Source organism: Desmodus rotundus, chromosome Y (genome assembly GCF_022682495.2).
Source record: "Desmodus rotundus isolate HL8 chromosome Y, HLdesRot8A.1, whole genome shotgun sequence".
Classification (NCBI taxonomy): Eukaryota; Metazoa; Chordata; class Mammalia; order Chiroptera; family Phyllostomidae; genus Desmodus; species Desmodus rotundus.
Genome location: NC_092332.1, coordinates 4,946,058 through 4,962,692, shown reverse-complemented (window position 1 = coordinate 4,962,692; position 16,635 = coordinate 4,946,058). Strand labels below are relative to the sequence as shown.

At 39.8% G+C, this 16,635-nt stretch overlaps 1 protein-coding gene across 6 annotated transcripts in view; it reads left to right on the top strand.

Moving 5' to 3' along the window:
* LOC139440591 (lysine-specific demethylase 6A-like) overlaps window positions 1-16,635 on the top strand; it is a 252,814-nt gene that overhangs the window by 6,695 nt on the left and 229,484 nt on the right. For all 6 annotated transcript variants that reach the window (XM_071220416.1, XM_071220418.1, XM_071220417.1 and 3 more), the window contains one exon: window positions 6,143-6,251. In XM_071220416.1, coding sequence (XP_071076517.1) covers window positions 6,143-6,251 — 109 coding nt within the window. The remainder of the gene's footprint in view (window positions 1-6,142; window positions 6,252-16,635) is intronic.

Sequence of the window (16,635 nt, the reverse complement as noted above, 5' to 3'; positions counted from 1 at the left end):
GAGATAAAACCCAAGATATGCCCTAGCCAAGGAATTGAACACACAACCTTGATGTCTCCAACTAACTGAGCCACTGGCCAGGGCAAGGGATTTTGATATTCCCCAAGAAAAACATTAATTTTGAGACATTTACTATGTATGGAAAAACAAATTCAGCATAATCGTATAGTAAATTTTAAACATGTTTGATGTCTTTCTGGTTCTTTTTAATGTATATAAAATTATGCCTTTAAGTCAGATTTTCAATGTTGGCATTAATGAAATTTTCAGTTAGATAAATCTGTGGTGGGAACATGGCCTGTGTCTGCATTGTTGGATATTTATCAGATAATCTCCATACTTTCTCACAGCCCATGGGAGAGGAGCAAGTCCCTCCCCTCTGTTTCACTTTGTGTTCCTTTGGGAACTGTTACTGACCAAAGTTGGGGGTTCTTTTCACATCAAGTACAGAGAAACCAGAGTCTGAGGCAAGAGGTTTGCTTTTTGTTGGTGTTGTTTCTGTTTCTGTTTTTTGCAGATAAAAGCAGTTTTTGTCATGGAGCAGCCAGACATGTAAAGTATCTGAAAACTGTCATTTTTCTACTTGCTTGTTCACTTCAATCTTATTTGATGTCCAATTCTGTCAGCATATTTGAGCAGTGGCTAAGTGAGGAAAAACTGAAGGATTTGGTACACAAGTGTGGGTTTATGGGCTGAAATATTTAAATTCTATTTCTTACCCTGGCTAGTGGCACTTCGTTGGTTGGAGCATTGTCCTTTAACTGAAAAGTTGTGGGTTCAATATCTGGTTGGAGGACGTACGTAGGTTGCAGTTTCCGGTAAGGGTACCAGTCCCCAATCCTCACATGTTCAAGAGACAACCAGTCGATTCTTCTCTCTCATATTGGTGTTTCTCACCTTTTAATTCTCTCTAATCAATGAAAAAATGTCCTTAGATGAAGGTTAAAAGAACATAATACAATTCTATTTCTTACTGAACGTTATTTTTCATAAGGGAACTATTAACAGTGTTAGTTTGTATGAAGTTCTTTATTATAATAAGAGGAAGTTTGGTGCCCTGGCTGGTGTGGATTGAGCACTGGCCTGCGAACCAAAAGGTCACTGTATTCCCAGGTTGGACACATTTTTGGGTTGCAGGCCAGGTCTCCAAATGGGGGGCACATGAGAGGCAACCACTCATTGATGTTTCTCTCCCTCCCGTCTCCCTCCCTTCCCCTCTCTCTAAAAATAAATAAACAAAATCTAAAAAATAAAAATAAATTTTTGAAAGGAGGTTTTCTATAGCAGAGTAATAGTGGCCCAAAAGTACACCCAGAAGAGGAGGATGTTTACTATGTTACGGTAGCATCCTTTCGTTTAATCATGAAACAAGTTTATTATGTTTACATTTTGAATCTCTCGAATCTGAAAACTATTTGCTTGTAAATTTAATATTTAGCTAGATATAAAAAGAGAAGTTTTGTCAAGATACAGTTAAAAATATAAGAAAGTAACCGGTTTTAAAAAATGTCCAAACCCATAGAGATATTGATGACTGTGGCAGAATCTCAATAGACTAAAACACTCTAGAGAATGGCAGGTTTACAGTGGTAAGGATGGTTACCACTGTAAGGAAATTTATTGGTTGGTGGTAGATTAAGAAGGTACAGAAAGTAAAGTAGGTGAATCTCTGGGAGTAGATAAAAACTAAAATGGAGAGACATAAAATACTTTTACATTGGTGGGTATAAATAGTTAACACAGTACTGAAATGCTATGCAGGAACAATGAAGAATCTAGTGCTTTTAGTACTCTGGGGCAGTGGAAATGGCTCTGTTGTCCTACATGCAAAAAAAAAAAAAAAAAAGAGCCTTAGCTGGTTAGCTCAGTGGATCAAACCCGGGCTATGAATCAGCGGGTCATCAGTTTGATTCCTGGTCAGGGCACATGCCTGTATTGCAGGCCAGGTCCCCTGTGGGATCCACGTGAGAGGCAACCACACATTGATGTTTCTCTCCCTCTCTTTCTCCCTCCCTTCCCCTCTTTCTAAAAATAAATAAATAAATATTTTCAAAGAAGAGAAAAGAGGCTCAGGGAAGATAAAGATGGATCTGTCGAGAAAGCTGCAGACCTGTGATAGGAATACCACCTAACCTACTTTTAGTTGGGAATTTTGATGTCTAAACTATCATATAAAGTAAATTTAGGTCTCTGAGTTTTTAAGGTCTGCCATACTAGCTTCCCCTGAGCTAGTCAGGTTTCATATGTGGCCCCTTTTTCATCACAGCTTATTAGAAATTTATTTACAATGTCCATATTAACCTGAAAGTACCACTTTCACCCTGGGTGGTATGGCTCAATGGACTCAGTGCCATCTGTGAACTGAAAGTTTGCTGGTTTGATTCCCAATCAGGGTACCTTCCTGGGTTGCTGGCCAGGTCCCCAGTAGGTGGTGCTCAAGAGGCAACTGTACATTGATGTTTCTCTCCCTCTCTTTCCCTATAAGAATAAATGAATAAAGTCTTTTAAAAAATAAAATGTCAAAATCTTAGTTTTACTAGTGACAAGTTAAAAATATACTGTAGCCTGATAGTTTTAAAGTTTTGTATTTTGTTTTGTTTTTAAAGATTTTACTTACTCTTAGAGAGAGAGAGAGAGACTCTCTCCCTCTCTCAAGGGGAAAACCTTGATGTGCAAGAGATATATTGATCAGTTGCAACTAGGGACCTGGCATGCAACCCAGGCACGTGCCGTGAGTGCAAATTGAACTGTCTTCCAGTTCACAGGCTGGCACTCGGTCCAGTAAGCCACACCATCCAGGGATAAAGGTTTGTATTTTGTATTATAACTGTTTACCAGAGAGAAATTATAGATGACTTGGGTAAAAGAGGAAGTTGAAATTTTATATCTTAAAATTATAGTAACTTGTGGGATTTAAGAATAGATTCAGACATTTAATTTGCAGTGGTTGTAGTTGGGTACTGATGCATATTTACTTAGCTAAGAGTAAAATAAAAACTGAAACAGTCCTCTTTTATATCTTTCTGTAAAGATAGCTGTCAGAATAGCTTTATTTATAGTAGATCTTTAACTTATTTTTAAGTACTGCTTTGGTTATATAATTTTTTTGGCTCTATATTTGAAATGTACTTTCTTAAACGAAAAAAAAAAAATGATGGCATTTGATGTGGGACTCTGTCTCACAATGCATTTTGTCATCCCAGGAGCATTTCCAGCAAGAGTCCTGAGAAGAGGTGAGATTTCAAAAATATTGAGAAATTACTCTGCTTTCTTTGGGTATTAATTAACAAGAGCGTGTGTGTGTGTGTGTGTGTGTGTGTGTGTGAGAGAGAGAGAGAGAGAGAGAGAGAGAGAGAGAGAGAGAGAGGGAGAGAGAGAGAGAGAGAAAGGGAGAGAGAGAGAGTGAATACTTGATGTCAGGCACTTTTTCAAAGGTACCAACCTGGGAATGTTTGGGGGTGTGTACCCAGAGATCTAAGAATATGTGTATTTCTTAGTAGTCCCTCTAAATATGTAATGGGGTGCAGCCACGGGCAGGGGGACCAAGTAGGGATTTGTAATGGGGTCCAGAACTCGTCCAGGAAATATTAGGGGGGAATATATATATTTATATATATAATGTGTGTGTGTGTTATTTATATATAATGATTATTATATAATTATTTATATAAAATATATATTATTGTATATATACAAATATACATATAATGTTCTCACCCCCAAAAGTCTGAGCTGGGGGATGAGACACATGCAGCAGGGCCATTGAGATTTCTGTATAGCCACAGTTTTGTAGATAACCTCTAGAATGGTCATTTAACATATCTATAACCTTTAACTGGTTTCATGGGTATGTTAAATAGCTGTGGCCTGCTTTGAGCCAGGGGAATGGGAGTGACTTCAATCCAGGATGTAATTGGAGGTAACTCCCCTTGGTTACAGTGCCTGTGTAAGAGCTTGGAGATGATTGGCTCCACACCACAGGCCCACACCTGCCTGGACTTATTATGGTAGTTCAGTAAAACTGGAAAAATACGAGCATGCTGGCAGCTGTGGCCAATTGAGGAGTCAGAGATGGTGCAGCAGAGGAAGATTGGCACTGGGATTTAAACCCAGTCGCAGCCATGTCTGGTTGCGACCATGTGGCTTTGGGATGCTCCCTTTTCCCATGAGGCTTAGGCAGCAGGAGAGACTTTGCAGGGAAGAAAAGGGGAGAAAGGACTCTTGCTGGTGGGCTGTGAGAAGGTGCCACATGGCTCTGGATTAACTGGAGATTGTGGCAGCGACACAGCCTATGGTGCCGGGAGCCTGAACCACAGATGACTTCTTTTTTTCCTGAGACATGGTACCCTGCACTGGGCAGAGGGAGAAGGAAGGACTGTGTGCGTCTGTAGGTATTCTAAAGGACTTTAGTGTTTTAATGAAGACGTTAAGTCATTACTCTAAGTCTGTATAACTTATAAATAAATAATTCCTTTCCTTTTCACCAATCTCTGTCATTGAGAGACATCTTTCCCCTGGCGGCAGGCAAGACAAAGCTAGTATGGATTGGGAAGAGCCTCCCGGAGCAAAAGGGGGGGTCTTTTCACTAATAGTATATCGTTCACTGCACCCTCCATCTGTTCTGTAACAAATACACAAGTCACTGTGTTGTTAATGTTGAGACAGGAAGTGGTTAAATTTGTAAAATCTCCTGTGGATAGTGACAAGTATATTTGCAGAGAATACCAGAACACTATTCTTTCTGATGTTTTAGTACAAAATCTTTATTTCTTCTTCAAACTTACGAGGTTCAAAAAGAATATTCTTTAGAAAGAATGTTGAGAGGTTATCTCTGTCTATGTGTTTGGGTTGAGAAAATGTTTTGAGTTAGTATGGCTAAACTATATGAGGGAGATTAGGAAGTAAACAGTTGAAAGACAGTATATGGTAGTGTACTTTTCCAGCATACCTTGTAAAAACAATAGCTGCTTAGTGCAAATGATAGCTACTATTGAGCAACTCTTGTAGACATTTTTAATGTGACATGTGATTTTAAATTATATAACAGCTGTATTAAAAATAGTAAAGAGGAAACATAACTTTAATATCTAATTTAACCTAACATAGTCAAACTTTAATTTGACTTTAATTAATACTAAGTAATACTTTAATTTGGTTAACATAAAATGATTGGTGAATATTTTGTACTTTTTGAATGCAGTCTTTGAAATCTGTTGTGTAATCTACAATTACAGCATGTGTCAATTTGGACTTGTCATTCTAATGTTCAAAACCCATACTGTTAGTGAACCCAACTTCATGTGCTGGATGCTTCAAAATTTTAAGAGTTTGGAGTAAGAAAAGGATTGTTGATTGAGCAGTTGCCAACCAAGAAGGTGGTAGACCTACTGGTGCCTCAAGTTCATTTTTCTTGCTGGAGTAGGTTAAAAGTTTTTAAGGTGTTAGTGGGAACAGGTATGGGTAAATGCTGGTGGGGCAGGTTTTACTTGGAAGACCTTGGAGCTAGACCATTTATAGTAAAGAGGTATCAACACCAAAGGACAAGGGCCTTTTGCTTTTGAAAGAGTTCTAGCTATGTCCTGGCCCTTTGGTTCTATATGTGTTGGAGGGAGTGGGGTTCAGAGAATTACATGTTCATCAAAGTTCTCTGTTAACATGCTTCTGCTGGATGATAATGTGGTTTTGATCTGTGCCTCTGAAAACCAGCTCAGTCTGGTTAAAGCATATGGGACTATTTTGGGCTCGTTCTGTGGGTTATAAAAGACATGTGCTTATTGGCTGCTGAAATTTAGTAAACTTCATTCTACCTGTGCCTGCTTGAGAGTAGTTTTGTTATATGAAAAAAGACTAAAGTAACAGTTTAGATTTGTAACTCATATAAAGTCATTAAGGAACTCCTTTATTATTTTATTTGGTAGCTTATTCCCCCTTTTTATATAGGAAAGCAATTATATCGTAAGTTGATGTCTCCACTAAATAAATATGTAGGTGTTTGTTCTCAAATTGATTCCTGATTCTGGTAGATGTCACATGAATTGCTTTGACTTCTTGAGTACTCCCATGTAGTATGTACTGCACTCTCTCACAAAGGAAGCAATTAGGATATTCCTTTTTTCTTAATACATATATTTTTCATTTCTAGGCTGTTCGCTACTACGAATCTTTAATCTTAAAAGCTGAAGGAAAAGTGGAGTCTGATTTCTTTTGTCAATTAGGTCACTTCAACCTCTTGTTGGAAGATTATCCAAAAGGTAATGTTTTCTCTTTTAAAATTTGTGCTTAATTTGTTTGCATAATATATAAATGTCAGCATATGTTACTGTATTTTAGTTTCTTCTGGTAAGCTCATAAACATAATGGCAGTGTAAAAAAGAGTAGATGGAGATAAAACTAAAAGCAACAAATGAACAAAGAGAACTTCATAGAGTGGTTACCAGAGGGAGAGAAGTCAGAGGAGAAGTAAAGGGTGGAAGGGGTCAAATGTATGATGATGGAAGATTTGACTTTGCATAGTTTTATTAACCAATGCCACTTCAATTTTTTTTAAAAAGTTGATGGAATATGAATTAAAAAGAAAAGATTTTATCTGATGGTTTTTAGAGATGGGAATGGAAGGAGAAAGGGAGAAAAACATTGACATTAAGGAAGTAACATCAATTGGATGTCTCTCATAAGCACACTGACTGGGGACCAAATGTGCTCTGACCAGGAATTGAACTGGCAACCTTTTCTCTTTATAGGATAACACCCGACTGAATTTCACTTCTATTTTGAATTTCAGTCAGGGCAGGAATGTGAAATGTAAATATTCATGGGTCATTTTGTAAAACTGGTAACAATGTACATATGCATTGCTCTTTTGCTTGCTCTTGTGAAAAATCTGTTCTGTTTTGTTTTTTATTTTTTTAAATTGATTTTAGGACAGACAGAGACAAACAGACAAACAGAAACATTGGTTTGTAGTTCTACTTATTGATGCATTTATTGGTTGATTTTTGTATGTGCCCTTACTGGGGACTGAACCCACAACCTTGGTGTATCAGGATGATGCTCTAACCATCTGAGTTCCTTTGCTCAGGGCAAAACTGTTTGTTTTTTTCAAACCTTATTACAATAGAAAGGGATCTAGTTTTTATATCCTCATCTACATGTGGGCATTTAGGAAAGAGTAGCGCTACAATGTTTCCCAGAACCAGCATGCAGTTCATTAATTTTCAATTCTCAGTGGTGTCCTACTCATTTAACTGACACCATATACTTGGAGATAGTATTGATTCAACAGTTAAAGGACTCAGGTCCTTCCACGTGACTACCCCACTTCACCTGCCAATTGTAGGTTAAGGTATTCACTTGTGCTGCTGATAGACCGGCTGTAAGTCAGAGTTTCCCGAGACTTCTATTTTGAATTTGATAATTTTTTAGAACTGTGCTCAGAAAGCTCAGAGAAAGATCTGCCAGTTTATTATAAAGGATATGTAAATGATACAAATAAACAGTCAAAAGATGAAGAACACATGGTAAGGTCTGGAACTTTCCAGAGCTTAGGGGCCTCTATTGTTGAGGACCAGGATGTATTTACTGACCAGGAAGCTGCATAAACTCATCACACATCGGTATCAAGAGTTTCTTTTGCATTCATTCTCGTAGATTCCTGTCTCATGTTGAGGCTACATAAGGGAACCATGGTAAATCATCAGCAGAAATTCTGGTGAGCTCAAAAGAGGCTCTTAGGAATATGAAAAAAGTTCTATCACTGAGAAAACTCCAAGTTTCTTAGGAGTTCTCTGCCATGAACCAGTATAGGCTAAAATAATTTTCATTACTACAAACACAAACAGCATTTCAAATCCTTTTTGTTGGTTGATCGATTGCAGAGAGAGAAACAGGAAGGAGGAGAGAGGAGAAACATCAGTTGGTTTTTCCACTTATTTATGCATTTATTCGTAGACTGCTGTATGTGCCAGGACCTGGAATCAACCTTGCAACCTTGGTGTATTAGGATGACACTTTAGCCATCTGAACTACCTAGCCAGGGAAAATCATTTTCGTTCTTGACTTTCTTTAAAATTTTCCAGTTTAGCCTAGAAGGCTCAGTTTGTTGGATTGTTGTCCTATACACCAAAAGGTTGCAGGCTCAAATCCCCATCAGAGCACGTACCTCCTACGTTGTGGGTTCAAACCTTGGTCAGAGTGTATACAGGAGGCAAGGATCCATACACAGGAGATTGTGATATGGCAACGTTTATTTGGGTAGTCTGCCCCTTGGTTTCCCAAAGCCCATCTCTTGTCTATGTCACCCAGGGGACATAGATTCATTTTCTCATGTGTTCCCAGGAGAGAGAGAGACAGAGAAAGAACACACCAATGAACTAGTGAGTTCAGGTCACCAATGAGACAGAGAAAAAGAGCTTCTGTTTTCTTGTGGAATTTTAACAAATAACTTTCTCAAAATGGCCAAGTTTTTGACCTTTTGCAGGCTTTTGATAGGTCCAACCCCTAGTTAGAGTAAGCTGCATCTGTGTCAGTCTCCTCCCCTGTGCCTAAACAATTGGGGGTCCAGAAGAGAGGAATGTTGAGCCCCTTAACACTGCAATGCTGTGATTCCCTGGTGTATAAAGTTGTTGCTTCATGACTAGGCAAACAGACTCATGTTAATTAAGCTCAGTATTTAATTCCCTTTGCTCCCTTTTCTTTTGAGTAACTAATTAACTACCTATAGTAACAATACACATAATCTTCTCTAAGTTTGAGACTTGAATGAAAATTTTTTATTCATTTGGAGTATTTTTCTTCTCAGAAATGGGTAGAGCTAAATAACCTGAGAAAATCTTGTAAGATATGTGTTAGGGTGGTCCATGACATGGGCTGAGAAAGAATTCACGAAGAAAAAAGTGTAGAGTGTTGTGTTTTTATTCACTCTCCAAGAGAGGAGAGGTATATTGTTCAGAGACATGGACCATCCATGAGGGGTGGGGGCTTTTGAGCTTTTACTGGGTTATAATTGAATTATAAAAGGGTGTGGGGTTTCTGGTTGTATAGCCCCTGGGCTGTTGTTATACTGAGGTTTTTGGTGGTTTTGCGTAAACTGTAGTTTCCATTGTTATCTTTTGTTTGTAGGTGTTGGGGGTGGTTAGCCACATTCTATCTTTGCTTTCCAATAATTTGCAGTCCTGGGGACATAAGCTCAAAAGAGTAAACTGGCAGTCATGTTTAACAGTTTCATAGACCTGCTCAACAAATAACAATAACAATAATAAATATTACTGGCTTTATCCTTTTAAGTGTGCTGTCATAGTTTCTCCACGGCCATTAGTTATTTCTGAATTTACAGTGACCAGAAAAATGCTTACACTTTCCTTTCAAACAAAACCCCTTGTCAAAGAAAAAAGTGTCTTACAAGTAAAATATGTAATTAATCTTTTCATGATAGTAAATATTTTGGTAGATACTCAGTAGACATGTTATTTTTAGCAAATGTGTCTAGCAAAATCAATAAGCTAATTGTTTTAGGAGTAGACTGTAGAGTTGCTGGTATGTTACTTGGTGCTTTGACATAGTTTAATGTCTTCCACAGTTTGGTAAGTATAGACAAGGAAAATTTATTTACTTATTGTACTTTTGAGTTACTGATGGAAACCTCTAAGCAGTAAGAGGCAGGTTAATGTTACTGGACCTCAGTATTTGAGCTTGTTTGGCTATGCTCACTGGCTGAAAGAAAAGCATGAGTAGCAGTTTGGATTGTATAAAAGAGGTAATTTATAGAATTGTCCAGTCTGCAATGTGCCCAAGATTATGCTCTTCCCTGGTGGCCTGTAGGTTACAGATTCCATAGAGCAAAATGACAAGATACCATGGACTAGGAATTTCAGGGTTGTGCAAAGCATTGACTGGTCAGAGATGAGGTAAGAATAATAATTATTATTTCTTCAGGCTTTGAGGACAGCTCTGAGGTCTGCTCTGGTGTCTCTCTGTCAGATTTTATGGAAAAGTATCCAGGGGGTGGGTTCATTCTGCCTTAGGGCTTTGGAGCTAAAACATATATTAAGTCAAGATTTTTATTTTTAGCCTGCCAGAGGTTCAGACATATAACCATTATTCATGTCAACTTAAGAAAGACCAAAACCTGTAAGAATTTTATCAGTATATATGAGCCACACTGATGACTATTTCTGAGAAGCAGAAGTCCAGTGGATTAATAAAATGCCAAAGAATGGCAGTGCTTCACATTAGTTTCTACATTATAATCAAAGGAGAAAGTGTAAGGCAGTTAGATTAAATCTATTGGTTATAGATTAGAGAGAAAGTAAAGTGGGGAAAATTCTGGGATTGAACAAAAAGTAAAACATATAGACACATACTTTTACACAGGTTTATAGCATAGTTAACAGTTAACTATAACATGAAAACAATGAAGGGATTTTTGTGGTTCCTGCTCTGGTGAGATAGTTGTTCTTTGTTCTTTGAGGGGTGTGTGGGGGAAAAGGACATTACTTTGATATTTTAAAGTTATTTTTATGAGATATGTTATTATAGGTGCAAATAAAGTAAAACAGACAGGCTCAGTTAAGGTAAAGATTGACTTTTGTCAGTGAAGATGTAACTATCTGAAATCAACTGCTTTTAAAAACATTTTTAAAACATTTTATTTACTTATTTGCAGAGAGAGGGGACATGACTTAAGAAGGACAGGAAGAGAAACATTAGTGTGTGACAGAAATTTCAATTGGTTGCTTCTCATATGCCCCCAGACTGGGGACCTGGCCTACAACCCAGGCATGTGCCCTGACCTGGAATCAAATTGATCTGTCATTTCTCAGGACAATATCTAATGGACTGAGACACACTGGTCAGGGCAGTTAAAAACTTTTAATTTATATTTTGCTTACTTTGGTCTCAGTTTATGAGGCCACCATGCAGGCCTCCACTGACTTTCTCAGGTTTAGTACTTCACTCCTTTTTTAGGTCACAGGGCTTAACTACCTGAAGCCACCTGATCTTTAAAGCTAAAGAAAGCTCAAATTTGTTATACAGATTTAAGTCAATGCCTCTTATATTTTTAAGAGTTTCTACTAATTTAAAGTGTTCCTATTCCTAGTACTGGAAGTTAGACTTTTACATATGGAGCAATTGATAAATGTAAATTTACTTTCTAAAAGGGAAACTTCTATATTTTTTATTTAAAGGTTTTTAACATAGTGATTTTAGAGAGAAAGTGTGTGTGTGTGAGAGAGAGACAGCAAGAGAAAGAGATATTAATTTGATTTTTCCATTCATTTATGCATTCAGTGGTTGATTCTTATAGATGCCATGAGCAGGAATTGAACCTGCAACCTTAGCCTACTAGGACAATTCTGTGACCAACTGAGTTACCTGTCCAGGGCCAGAAAATTATAACATGGTCTCAGAGGTCTCCTTTTACTTGCTACCTGTAAAAATCATCAGCTCAGAATAACTCTTGTGCCAGAAGGACATCCTCTGTTACTATTATTCAGCCTGTCAAAACTGTAAGCAAGTAGACCCACGCCTGTCCACATTATCACCTTGGTGAACAACCCAACAGTTAATGCTGGAAGGAGCAGATCTTTATTTATAATAATCCATTCTTGGCTTGGCTCAGAGCACCTCAGATCAGAGCCCTCCTTTCCCATGTGACCCAACAATTCCCATTATCCCCACCAGGCTACTAGCCAAAAGCCCTAAAAGTTTCCCATGTCATTATCTGTGCAGGATGTAGAATACATTGCATCAGCTTCATGTAAAAGTCCAGAAGAGGCAGGGTACCATGTTACTCTGGATCATGATGAAACTCAAGAAGGGTACAGGTCATCTCTTTTCTTTTTTATTTTTTTTTTAGACAGAGGAAGGGAGGGAAAAAGAGAGGGAGAGAAAAATCAATGTGTTTTGCTTGCCCCTGACTAGGCACCTGGCCCACTGCTCAGGCTTGTGTCCTGACTGGGAATTGAACTGGTGACCCTTTGATTTGCAGGCTGGTACTCAGTCCACTGGGCCACGCTAGCCAGGGCATGGAAGGGCACAGGTCTTAAAAGTTCAGGTAAACTCCAGGTGCAGCAGGCCAGGATCTTGCAAGGAAGTCCTTTGTAGCTTTGGAGTCAGCTAGGGCAGGCACTATCACAGCATCAGCCTTTCTTCGTATTAGTTCTGGCCCCATGGCCTCCTTCCTTGCCATAAACTACATAGCTGCCTGCTTACGTCTCCCTTCTCAATGCTGTCTGTTTCTGCACCCTTTCAAACATTGTGGCCAAAGCCTAAGTGGCTGCTGCAGTTTAAATACTCACCCTGAGCATCCTCTGGCTGAGCCTGTGCCTGAGGCTGAGCCTGTCTGTTGTGGGGCATCTTGCTTCCTGTGTAGGTGTGGTAAGCTCTCTTGGCTCCTCCTGCAGTAAGTCAAAGTCACATCTATAGCCCTAGCTCCTAGCCTATAAGGCAAACTTTTTAGCATGACTGAGACACTGGTCGGTTGTTGGTTGTTGCGGATTTGCATAAGTACCTTCCCCTAGCTATGGCTCTAGAGGCTACAGGGCTTCTCAACTGATACCTAGTCCTGAACCTTGCTCTGTACCCATTAGATTACTTTTTATAAGTTAAGCCAGTACTTAACTAATGAATGATGTTTGGTGGTTAACATAAGAAACATCCAAATCTACAAGAAGTTTTATGAGTTTAGTTGAGCCAATTAACAATTGCTGCAAAGCAAAACTTAAGTGGATTAAAAATGGATTCCAGAGAAAGGTGGCATGGGTTTAAGTTTCACAAACCTGCATGTAGCCAGGTCACATTATATCAGTCTGTACATGCAGGAGCAAAAGGTCAAGAAGCAGTCACCAGGCAAGAACCTAATATTCAAGGCCCTGACTGGTGTGCCTCAGTGGATTCAGCACAGGCTATGAACCAAAGGGTCACCAGTTTGATTCCCAGTCAGGGCACATGCCTGGGTTGTGTGCTAGATCCCCACTGGGGGCCACCTGAGAGGCAACCACACATTGATATTTCTCTCCCTCTCTTTCCCTGCCTAAAAATAAATAAATAAAATCTAAAAACAAAAATGAATAATTCAGGGAAGATAAGGAGGGAGTTGTAATCCATTTCCTTAAGACAATACACATTCCTTCTGGCTCTTCTTGCCATCACTCATTAAGGGTTGTGGGAGAGTCATGTCCAGCATTATCCCTACTCTACCTTACATTCTTTGCCATTAATTTCTTCAGATACGGGACATGTGTGGTACGTTGTAGGGACTATGGTCTGGTCTGATGATGTTCTACTTAGCTAGTTCTTATATGATCTGTGCAATCTCCTATGGCCACCTAGAAGGCAGTATTCTTCTATAGACACTACTCTACAGTCCTAAGTGATGGGGTATCTGGCATGTCCCCTAACATGGCCTTCCCAAGCCATATTTGGAAACAGAGTCCCCTCCCCCTCCCCCCCACCATGGTGGTCTGTAGGAACAGGCTGGCTAGAATGTCAATTCCCAGGATATACTCAGCTGTAGAGGAAATCTTATGGGGGTGGTGGCAGTGATAGTACCAGCTCAATTGAGAGAGTCTTTTCCAACATCTGAATAGTAGATGTCACTACAGGCTGGAACTGCTGCTGAGATTTTTATTGCTGCTGCAGACTGCAGCAACTAAGAATGCAGTTAGGGTTTTTGTCTGTTTCATCTTTACCTATGCCATCCTTCACCAGTTGATTCCATACCTGTCCACAGGATCTTTCTGCTCGCTTTTCACACTTATATTCTCTTCCTTGTTTACTTCTTTGTTGCTTTCTAGCAGTCTTATCCCTTTTTATTCCTCTTAGTAATTCTCTCTCTCCTAAATTGGCAACTGCCTGTGCTACATCCTGTACATCTATCTTAGTGAAAAAACATAGGTGCCAAGTTAAGCCAGGGGCACTGTTCTCACAGCGCACTCCCTCATTCCTGCAATAAATCTTTCTATATCATGCCCATTGGAATATGGGTTATAGATGGTGTGTCAAATGCTTAGCTCCTGGATAAACTGCTGGACCTTCAGGAAGTTGGTGCAACATGGATTAGAGCAGGGTTCCCCAACCCCCAAGCCATGGATCAATCTTGGTTGGTGATCAGTTAGGAATAGGGCCACACAGCAGGATGTGAGCAGTAGGTGAGCGAGCGAAACTTTGTATTTACAGTTGCCCCCATCATTCACATTACCTCCTGAGCTCCACCGGCTGTCAGATCAGCAGCATCATTAGATCCTCATAGGAGTGCAAACCGTACTGTGAACTGCACATGTCAGGGATCTGGGTTCCACACTTCTTAGGGCAGTCTAATGCCTGATGGTCTGAGGTAGAGCTGAGGCAGTGATGTTAGCACTGGGGAGTGCTGCACATACAGATTATCATTAGCAGAGTGGTTTCACTGCACAGAGACTATAATAAATCAGGTGCTTGCAGACTCATTATCGAATCCCTATCTTTGAGTGGCAGGTGATAATTAAGCTGCATCTGGTACCAGGCTTTATAGTGGTGAGTTGATGTACTTCAATTGCACAGCTTCTATATGGTGGCAGGCTTAAAGTTAGAACCCGACACTTATTTCAGTCTGCACATGCCCTGCCCATTATTTTATTTACCACTTCCATGCATGCCTCTTTCCTGCAATGCACTCTTGTCTCTGCAAGGATGACTTAACAAGAGACTGTAAGACTGCCAACCAAAAGAGAGCTGCATTTAAAAGAAAATACCGAGAGTCCTACTTAAAATTATGGGCTCTTTGCAACAGGTGATTCACATTCTCCAAGCCAGCTAACCTTCAAAAGTGCTTTACCACATGGAGACCAAGCACCTTGTTACTAAAAGACAAGCCTTTGGACTTTTGCAAAAGAAAAAAACGTGAACGCGAAGAACAGAAGCAATTAGTGGAGGCCACCACTTCATCAGGTGTGTCTGCACTGAATGCATCATTCTTCATGCCTAACCGCATTGCTAAAGCAAAGAAGCCCTTTACTCTTGAGGAAGTGTTTATCCTGCCTTCTGGTAAGGACATTTGTCATGAACTTTCAGGAGGGGCTACAGTTCAAAAGATGGCATGTGTTCCTCTTTGGGCTTGCACTGTAACTAGATGAATTGGTGAAATAGCAGAGGATATTGAGGCACAGTTGTTAGAGAGGATTAATGGGTAACTGGTGTGCAATCCAGGTTGACCAGTCTATTCATGTTGACAGAAAGACAATGATGCTTGTTTATGTGTAATACGTTTTTCAGGAAGATGTGCATGAGGATGTGTTAATGTGCACTTTTGTTGGCAACTCAGCGCAGCCACAGAACTGTACAAGTCCTTGAACGATTACATACCAGGAAAACTGAATTGGTCATTTTGTGTTGGTATATGCAGGGATGGTGTGGCTGCCATGACTGGATGGTTTTGTGGTTTCACCACTCGGGTCACAGAGGTCATTTCTGAATGTGAGTGTATGCACTGTGTCATCCACAAAGAGTGTGGCTACCCGAAAATTGTCACTGGAACTTAACAGCGTTTTGCAGGGTATGATTAAAATTATCAACCGTATTAAAGTACATGCCCTTAACTCATGTCTGTTCATGCAGCTCTGTGAGGAGGTGGACACAGAGCACACACATCTCCTACACAGAGAAGTGAGGCAGCTTTCTAAAGGTGGATCACTGGCCAGAGCTTCTGAGTTACGAAAGCTACTCCAGAGAGTTCTTTGAGAACAGTCACCACTGGCAGCACATTTCAGTGACACAGAATGGGTCGAAAAACTTGCTTACTTGTGTGACATGTTCAACCTGCTCAACGAACTCAACCTGTCACTTCAGGAGAGAAAGGCAACTGTGTTCAAGTTGGCAGATAAAGGGGCTTCATTCACACCCAAACTGGAATAATGGGGTGATGAGTGAACTTTGGGATTTTGACACTTTTCAAATATTAGCAGAGATTTTGAAAGACACTGAGCCACAGCGTTCTTTCTCCCAGCTGGTGCATGATCTCCTATCTCAGCTTTCAAAAGACTTTGAGCATTACTTCCCCACCACAACAGACCCCGTACTGGGACGGAATGGATTCTCCACCCATTTGTGAATAAGCCAGGTGAATTGACCTTGTCCATGTTAGGAGAGGGTCAACTGCTTGAAGTTGCAAATTATAGTGGCCTTAAAAGTATGTTTCAGACAACTTCAAATCTCCATATGTTCTGGACTAAAGTCAAAGTGGAAAGTCAAAGCTGAGATTGTAAAGAAGCACTGAAGAGCCTGCTTCCATTTCCAATATCACACCTTTGTGAAATAGGGTTTTCTGCAGTGACAGCAACCAAAACAAGATAATGGAGTAGACTGGACATAAACAATACACTTTGGGTGTCACTGTCTCCCATCACCCCCAGAGGGGACCATCTAGTTGCAGGAAACAAGCTCAGGGTTCCCACTGATTCTGCATTATCGTGAGTTGTATAATTATTTCATGATACCTTACAATGTAGTAGTAATAGAAGTAATGTGCACAATAAATGTAATGCACTTGAATCATCCAAAAACCATCCCCCACTTCCCTCCACCCCTGGAAAAATTGTCTTCCATGAAACAGATCCGTGGTGTCAAAAAGGTTGGCGACCCCTTGTCTAGAATATCATCCAT